This window comes from Lagenorhynchus albirostris, chromosome 3 (assembly GCF_949774975.1).
Source record: "Lagenorhynchus albirostris chromosome 3, mLagAlb1.1, whole genome shotgun sequence".
In the NCBI taxonomy this organism is placed as follows: domain Eukaryota; kingdom Metazoa; phylum Chordata; class Mammalia; order Artiodactyla; family Delphinidae; genus Lagenorhynchus; species Lagenorhynchus albirostris.
The window spans coordinates 145,093,662-145,102,483 of NC_083097.1; the positions used below are offsets into that span (position 1 = coordinate 145,093,662).

Genomic DNA, 8,822 nt, shown 5'->3' on the forward strand with positions numbered 1-8,822 from the left:
TCACTTGTCCTTCAGGCCCACTGCCAAGGAGCCTTCCCTGATTCCCCAGTCCACACAAATCTCTGCCTCTTAGGGTCAGTGCCATACAACCTACCTGTCTCTTACGTTAATCTTGCCTCTCAAGCCAATCTCAGAATGTGGGTCTCTCTTGCCCTCCTGTGGCCCCTGGGGCTGTGCCAGGCCACGGCACGCCCCACGTGGGGTGTCTACTAGGCTAGGGCACGGGTGGGGAGGCCCAGGGTGAGGGGCCAGGCAGAGTACCTCTGCCTGCACCCTGCTCTCCTCCACAAAACTGCCCCTCCTCCTGAAGGCTGCCCCTCAAGTCACAGGTTCCTTATATGACCTCACTGGGTAGTGATGACCTCACAGGCCTTCTCACAGTTTCCATGGCAGGGTAACCATGCAAACGTGCTGCCCTCAGAGAAACTTCCCTACCAGTTCTCCACCAGACACCAATCTCTTTGGTTGTCTGAGAGAGAATGTCTGACCAGATCTTCTATATTTACTCCAACCTGTCCTCTGTTCCCTGGGTGGGCAGTGCAGCAGGTACACTGAGACCAGGCATCGGTACAGAAGGCACGCTGTACTCACAACCTCACCTGGCTGCCACATGTTCCTGTGGGGCTTGCCCACCACACACACCTAAGCACTTTCCCAGCTGTAAGTAATAGCAGTGACCTGGGACACCTTCAGGGACCCACAGTGCTCACTGCTGAGGACAAGTGAAAGGTCATCCCTGGACAAGTGTGCAGGAAGGTTCTGATCTTTATAAATGTAGCCTTCCCCTTTGGGCTACAGGATGCTTCCATTCAGACCTTTTCCTGATTGGCCTCTTGGCAAAAGGCAAGTGCATTTTTGCTGGCAAATGGTAAATGGAGCAGTCTGAGGAAAAGGGCCACTCTTGAACCGCACCTTCAAGCCCCGGCACCTCTGTGCTGTCATGTAGGCGTCTATATCGGTCCCCTCAGACACATCCCATACTGAGCTGCTGAGTACTAGGGGAGAGGGTGTTGCCACATTGATGGGAAGACCGGAAGAACCAAGGGGGGTGATGAAGTGCTAGTGAGACTGGAGGGCTGAGGAGATGGTGTCCCAGGAGGCTGGGTGGATGTGAGCCTAGACTTGGTACCCGGAACCCGGTTCTGAGTCTCCTGATCACTCTGCCTCAGGATTTGGCCTTGTTCTAATCTAGATAAAAGTATCAGAGGGCTAGAGTTCAGTGTGGTTGAAACAGGCAGTATAAATGGGGCCCAAGAGGGGTTGCCAAGGTGGGTGGGGTTCTTAACCAATTTCTATTAGATTATTCTTTTCCAAACCTTGAAAGGCATTTCCATTAAAGCCTCAGAAGTGACAGACTGCAAGAAATGTTTTCTCTGTTGTGGAAGGGAGAGGTGGAGAGGATCATGATTGCAATTACTTTCGGGTTCTACTGTTTTCCCTGGAAACGGTGAAGAGACTTCCTCATCTGCTGCAGCCATAGGCTCTAGGGATTGCTTTTGCAGCCAGTGTCCCTTCTCTAGGGACTCATAGAGGTGATGGGCCAAGGCTGTGTTTTGGATGTCAAGTAGATTAAAGGTCTTCAGCCAGAAACTGGGAGAGACATGAGAGAGGGAAATTCTGGCAGGAGACTGTGCACAGCAGAAGTGACTGACCAGTTCTGATTTTCTTTGCAGCAGCAGTGGCTCCCGTTTCTCCTCCTACACCTGGTCACTACCATGTCCTCAACTGAGGGTGTGGAGAAACGCAGTTGGGCCGGCATGGGGAGACATCCTGCCTGGTTGGTGGCTACTGGGTCTACGGGGATGCTCCTTTGGCCACGCCAGCAAAGGTGGAAGCAGAGAAGTCAGTCCCCAGACGTGCTCCCAAGAGAAAGCACGCTCCGGAAGAGTTGGACGAAGATCTCAGTTGCTCCAGACCCCAAATCTGGCGATTGTAGCATGGTGCCAGGAGGCGGACCCCACAGAATCTTGCAGGTGAGCCATTCTGAAGAGAGGGCAATGGTTTAACTGCCTAAGGCAGCGAATGCCTCTTCCTGCAGTGACCCCCCACCCCTGCCCTGCTACTGCCCACTGCCACAGATTAGAACCTGAGTCATTCTGCCTGAGCCTTCCTCAGCTAGGAGCCTCCTTCCACACTAAATGGCCATAAGCAAGGAGCCTCAGAAACTGAGGTTTGAAATGAGTCTGCCCTGAACATCCCAGGGCTGAAGCTGGCCTGGAAGAAAACCTGACGTTCCTCTGCTCAATCCTCAGGGGCCCCTTTGTGAGCTGAAGAAAGTCAAGTCTGCACTCTGCGAGCCGAGGAGGATGCAGGAGCAGAGACAGGGTGCAGAGAAGCCTTGGCAGTCTACCACATGGGCTCCTGCCCTGAGCCATTGTCAGCGGCCACCACCACAAACCAGCGGGGAGCTGGGCTTTTTGAAACTGTAAGCAGAAATCTGTGGCTTCCCAAAGAGCCTACTGCATGGCGTCTCAGGAGGCAGGATAGAGAGACCCAGGAAGACCCGCTCCCTGAAGCAAGAACAGGATGGAGAGTCAAGCAGCACGCACCCTGCCCCGAGGTTCACATGCTCCTTTATTCCCAGCCCTTTCTGTCCCCAGTGCGGTCCCTTACTGCTCAATAAAATGTTTTTTCTGTAACATATTTCTAGGGTTGCCAGTGCTCAGACTTAGGTCGCTACCCCTGTGCTAGGCACTCCTGCCACCCGGGGGGATCAGAGCAAAAACTTGAGAGGCTGGGGATGAAGGAGTTTGGGCACAGTCCCTAAAGCATCTCAGTGGTTGCTTCTCATCTTCTGTGAGAAGGCACATCCCCAGTGTGTGTGTGTGTGTGTGTGTGTGTGTGTGTGTGTGTGTGTCTGTGTGTGTGTGTGTGTGTGTGTGTGTGTGTGTGTGTGTGTGTTGGGGGGAGGGGGTCCCTAGAGGAAGCAGCTGGGGGAGGGCCTGAGGCTGGAAATGGGGAATGGCGTGCGGCCTCTGAGCAAGCACAGGCACTTAGCCCTTGAGGTTTCTGGGAAAGCTAGAGCCACAAGGGCCACGAGATAAGGCAAGCGTAGCAGCAGAACCCAGGTGCCAGGTCTTTCCTCAGAACCTATACTTCTCCACGAGGCCAGGCCTTCCATGCTCAGGTAGGAGGGATCCTGGCCAGAAGGTCAGCCAGCAGCTCTGGGAGGAAGTTTGCTGCGGTGGGGGCTCTGCTGCCATGGAAACGACTTCATTTCCTTCCACTCAAATAGCCTACTGACTGGGTTCCTGCTCTGTTGAGTAAAAGGGTTGCTGACTCTCCCCAGAAGGCTGTTCAGTTCACATCCCAAAAGTCCCTCTATTCAGGCCCTGGGGAGGTGTAGCAACTCCTGAGGGTGCTCTTTCCTGAGGCTGGCTGACAGAAGTGGGGGAGGTTCCTGATAGTTCCCAGGTGCTGGCTCAAGTCCCCAGAGAATGGTCATGCAGGTTGAGGTGTCAAGTAGGTGGAGAGAGGAGGTCGGGGGAAGAGGGCCTCTTCCTGAATCCAGAGCTCACAAGGTTACCCCCCCCACACGAAATTTCCAGAAACTATCTCTTCCCCCACACCAGCCCCCATGGGCCAGTACCGGGAAACCGGGAGCCCAGAGCACTTGTGGCCACAGAGACAACTCGCACGCGGCCCTTGGGGTGGGCGGGGCCGGCTGCAGGCAGATGGGGACGAGGTGTGCTCCCGGGAGGCCTGAGGCTGAAGGTGGCCCTCTGAGAGAAGCACCCCAGCTTGGACAGGAAGGTTAGAGGTGGGGAGAGCAACCTAGGGCGCCCCCTCGGAGCAGTGGGAGTGGGAAGAGGGGCGGGGGCGGAGGGAACCCGCGATGGGAGGCGAGTGGGCTCTCAGCAGAGGCCAGCTTAGCCCGCGGGAGCTGCCTCTGAGCAGGGGGCGGGAGGGCAGCGCCGCCCTGTGGCTGCCGGGCTTCGCGGATCGCGGCTCTCCGCACACGGGTCGCAGGGTCCTGTGACGCTGTATCCCCTCCTTCACCCTCCCCCCTCGCGAGGCCGCGTCGCTGGGTGGTCTGTGTCGACGGGCAGAACCCCATCGCCCGCCCCTCTCAGACCCGCCTCTGCCCGCCTGCCTGGCCCTGCGCAGCTTGCGGCCCGGGGGCCTCGAAGGTCCCCATGCACTCAGCCAGCGGCCTCTTTTGTGTCTGCTGCTCCTGCTGGGTCTGCTGCTGCGGCCGGTAACCCGTGCAGACCACGCCAGGCACCTCCAGCACCCCAAGTCCGCGGGAGCGCACGCGGGCCCTGATGCGGGACTTCCCGCTTGTGGACGGGTGGCTGCAGTGTGTGCGGGCTGCTGGGGGCCGGTGGGGGCCTCGCCTGGCCCTGGGCAGGGGAGGGGGTCCGGAGCATGCAGAGCTAGTGGGGAGGCTCCCTCACACCACCCCTGGATGTCCTCTCCATCATCTACAGATGCCCTTCCCCTTCTCTGTCATCCCCTCCCCGGTGGGAACCCCTCAGCCCAGGCCTCAGCTGCTCCTAGTATAGTCTGTGTGACAGTGTGAGGTGGGGGGGGCCCCCAGGCTGGTCCAGGCCAGGCAATGTGTCCTGCCTGATCCCAAGACCTAAGGAGCCCACCCGTTTGCCTTGACCTCCCTCCAGCCACAAGGACATGCCCCTGGTCCTGAGGCAGTTTTACCACAATGGGCTACAGGATGTTAATCTGCACAATTTCAGCCATGGCCAGACCAGCTTGGACAGGCTGAAAGACGGTCTCGTGGGTGCCCAGGTACCAAAGGGACACACAAGGTGCCACCATGGCTGCTGGGGAATGTGGGGCCCTTTGGGGGCCTCAGAGACCACAGGCTAGTTACATTGGAACTAAGTTACCATAGTGACCTAGAAAGTGCCATGCCAAGGATGCTGGGGCCTACAGGAGTCACAGTGAGCCAGCCTGACGGGCATCCAAGTACCACAGAGAAAGCAACACATTACATGTGACTTCCGGGCACAGTGAGTGCTGTGCCAACTGAGCCCCAAGGAGTTCCAAAGCCCAGACTAAGCCCTGGCCTTCCCTCAGTTCTGGTCAGCCTACGCCCTATGCCAGACCCACGAACGGGATGCTGTGCACCTCACCCTGGAGCAAATTGACCTCATCCGCCTCATGTGTGCCTCCTATTCTGAGCTGGAGCTTGTGACCTCAGTTAAAGGTAGACGGGGCACTTCCCTGGTAGTCCAGAGGTTAAGACTCCACGCTTCCACCGCAGGGGGCTCAGGTTTGATCCCCGGTGGGGGAACTAAGAGCCCTCAAGCTGTGTGGCACGGCCAAAAAAAAAAAAAGGTAAACAGACTGGTGGTGGTAGGTGTTAGGGACTTCAGTAAGCTACGCCTGCCTCTAAAAATGGTCATCTGACCTACCTGCCCCCAGCTCTCAACAATACCCAGAAGTTGGCTTGCCTCATTGGTGTGGAGGGCGGCCACTCACTGGACAGTAGCCTCTCCAGCTTGCGTACCTTCCATGCGCTGGGTGTGCGCTACGTGACACTCACCCACACCTGCAACACGCCCTGGTGAGCACAGTGCAGATGGTAAGGGCCCAGTGAGGCAGGGATCTGCCTAAGATCACGCTGGGGCCCAAAGCAAGTTTACCCCTGGGATCCAGCCCTGAACCTGGGGTGGGGGGGGGAATTGAGGTTTGCAGAACAAGACTGAATCCCCAGAAGGGCCCTCCTACTGCCAGGCACAGCCCAGTTTGGGTCCCTCCTCTTGCACCAGTTGCAGGTGTAGATGGCTTGACAGAACCTCTTTCTAGGCTCTTGTAGCCAAGTGATGGCTACCAGTCAGACTGCCTCCTGGCCATCCTGCAGGGCACAGAGCTCAGCAAAGGGTATCCACTCCTTCTACAGCAATGTCAGTCGGCTGACCGGCTTTGGCGAGGTAAGGACCCGGGTTCCATACCCTGCCCCACATGAATGTACAGCCCCGCCTGTTCCCTACAGATAAATGCACACAAGATAAATGCAGCCCTGATGCCCTCTCCCCATCCTGTCCCTGCAGAAGGTGGTGGCAGAAATGAACCGCCTGGGCATGATGGTGGACTTATCCCATGTCTCGGATGCTGTGGCACGGCGAGCCCTAGAAGTGTCACAGGCACCTGTCATCTTCTCCCACTCAGCTGCCCGGGGTGTGTGCAAGAACACTTGGAATGTTCCTGATGATATCCTGCAGCTTCTGGTGAGACTGCCCTGGCCCTCAAACCTAAAGCAAGAGGTTCAAACCAGGAGCCCTTGAACCTGAGCCTCTTCTCCCTCAATTTCCTCAAACCCCAGGTTAAATATCTTCTGCCCCCAAAACCACGATCCACAGCCCCTGAACTCTTGCACCCTAGGTGGGGGTCTAGGCAGTAAGACACTCCTCCAAACCCGGAAACCCAGGGCCAAGACACCACCCAGACCAGGGCTGCGGCTCCTCCATTCGCACGAACCCAGAGAGGAGACGACTCTGACCTCAAAGCCAGGGCTGAACACCTTCCTCACAGGGGCCGAGAGAGTGAACAGGCAGGTGGCTGTGCTGGCGGCCAAGCTGACTGTCCACCGATTCGCCCCTGCAGAAGAACGGTGGCATCGTGATGGTGTCCTTGTCCGTGTGGGTGCTGCAGTGCAACCCGTTAGCCAACGTGTCTACTGTGGCAGGTGAGCCTCATCCTGGGCTCCCTGAAAACTCTGATTTGGAGCTGAAGCTGGGTCCAAATTTGGGGAGGACTTCAGAAGAGCCCCAGGGGTTTGACCCACCTATTGGCAATAGGTACAGCTCCCAAAACCCAATAATGGACGGTACACAGCACCTTGGTGCCATGTGGGACTGGAGCCACGGAATCAAAACTGCGATACCGATGGGTATCAGGGAGGCTGTCAGACACAGAGCCCGGGCGCTGCCCATCTGTGCCTCTACAGGGGCTCCTAAAGCACACTGCCCCTACCTCTGGCCAAGGGACTGGACAGCTCCTTAGGTCTCTGGGGTCTAATTCAGTTGTACTCTTGTTCCTCTCTCATCCTCCACACCCAAGGAAAGGAGCCCCCACAGGTTCTCAAGGAGACTGGGAGGCAGGGTGAATCTTGGGTGGGAAATGGCCCAAACAGGGTGCTCTGGGGTCCACTCCAAATCTGAAGTCCAGTCTAGAGCCAGCTGGGATCACTTCAGATCAAACCTCAGGGCCCTCTAGTTGGTATCTCAGTGCCAGGCCATGAAGGAACTGGCCTGTTTGACCTACAGGCTGAAAAAAGGGGAATCAACAGAGGCCAATCATCACCCCCACCCCTGCCCTGGAAGCCCCACACTGCTGACTTTCCATTTTTCAGATCACTTCGACCACATCAGGGCAGTCGTTGGATGCAAGTTCATCGGGATTGGTGGAGATTATGACGGGGCTGGCCAGTGAGTGCTTCCCCGTGGCTTGTCTCGGGCTGGCTGGGCAGCAATAGGGCTTTCACAGCCACCGTGCCCACCACACTGTGGTCCTCATGGCCTTGACCATAGCCTCAGGTGTGCTGGTCCAACTGGTGTCTCCCCTCTCCCAGGGTCTGCTTCCTGGGCTCTCCTGTCTGTTTGGCCCTACTCTAGGTCATCATATTTGTCTCAAACACCACACGGAGCTCATCTGCCCAGCATCTGCGCCCATCCAGTGCCAGCAGACCCAGGGCCTCTGAGCAGACTCTTAGCAAGGTCTGGGCTGGGCTGACCATCTTCTCTGCCTGCAGTTGGGCCTGTGCATGCAGGGGGGTCAACCCAGTTCTTAAAAAGCTTTTCTTCTCTTTATAAATGGAGGCAAAAATTGCATTCAGTGAAAGGCATAGATCTTAACAGTACAATTCGATGACTTTTGGTGAATAGTCGAGGCGCTTTGGGGGCCTTCCTCTGAAGGATGAAGAGCAGGAGTGAATCACCTACTCTCTCCAAGTCTCCATTTTCCATATCTGACCAGGGCTGCGGTTCAGTGGACCCTGGACACATAGGGCTTTGGTTCTGACTCAGGACCAGGGGACAGGTCTGAGGCCCAAGAGCTGGCTGGCTGGCGGCCACACAGGTTCCCACAGGGCCTGGAGGACATGTCCATATACCCGGTACTGATAGAGGAGTTGTTGAGGCGTGGCTGGAGTGAGGAAGAGCCCTGGGGTGTGCTTTGAGGAAACGTGCGGTGGGTCTTCAGACAGGTGGAACAGGTATGCTGGGCTGGGCAAAAGAGTAGCTCTGAGCAGGTGGTCCGAGCAGGTGTACGTGGGGGTGCTGTGAGAGGTGCTGCCCGCTGACTGCCGCCTCCTGGTACGGGAGAACGAGGGACAGAGTCCCTTGGAGGATAAGTTCCCAGCTGGGCAGCTCTTGCCACTCCGTCCTCCCACATCTGCATCAGAGAGAGGATCTGGCTCCAGACCAGAAACTAACCAGAGCTGTGGTTTGTGGGAATCCCATTTTGTCACCTAAGTGGTCATTCTCAAAATCTTGCCCCCACATGGGCCCAGGCCCCACAGTTATTGCTGCCTTCCCAGTCCTCATTGTTTGGCTCTGGTGATCCAGTTAATCCTGCCAGATGTCACTTTGGCAGCCACAGATACCCCACAAAGTTTCCTTGCATGCGAGCACGAACATTTCCTGAAAATAAATGTTTTAGAAATGGAATCAGCACGAGCGTCCTTCTCCGTGGTGGGGTCTGTGGTGCAGGCTCCCAATACTGGGGTTTGGTGGGGGACCCTGCAGTTTAGACACCAGATACTCAAGGAAGACCTGTTGGCAGTGGCCTGAGGAAACCCAGGTGGCTTGGCTCAGCACTGGAAGAAGACAGTGGGTGGCTCTGGCTGTGGGAGGGTGGAC

At 56.9% G+C, this 8,822-nt stretch overlaps 1 protein-coding gene and 1 pseudogene across 1 annotated transcript; both read left to right on the forward strand.

The window, feature by feature from the left end:
• The first annotated feature begins 479 nt into the window (after nucleotides 1-479).
• On the forward strand, nucleotides 480-3,706 carry LOC132518426 (DPEP2 neighbor protein-like; annotated as a pseudogene).
• A 129-nt stretch (nucleotides 3,707-3,835) lies between these two features.
• On the forward strand, nucleotides 3,836-8,523 carry LOC132518427 (dipeptidase 2-like). Its single transcript, XM_060146384.1, is given in 13 exon segments — nucleotides 3,836-3,962; nucleotides 4,074-4,209; nucleotides 4,211-4,291; nucleotides 4,620-4,746; nucleotides 5,038-5,167; nucleotides 5,386-5,527; nucleotides 5,825-5,894; nucleotides 6,015-6,191; nucleotides 6,568-6,649; nucleotides 7,316-7,391; nucleotides 8,041-8,212; nucleotides 8,286-8,320; nucleotides 8,322-8,523. Coding segments are annotated over 13 exon segments (1,557 nt in total).
• The last annotated feature ends 299 nt before the right edge of the window (nucleotides 8,524-8,822 follow it).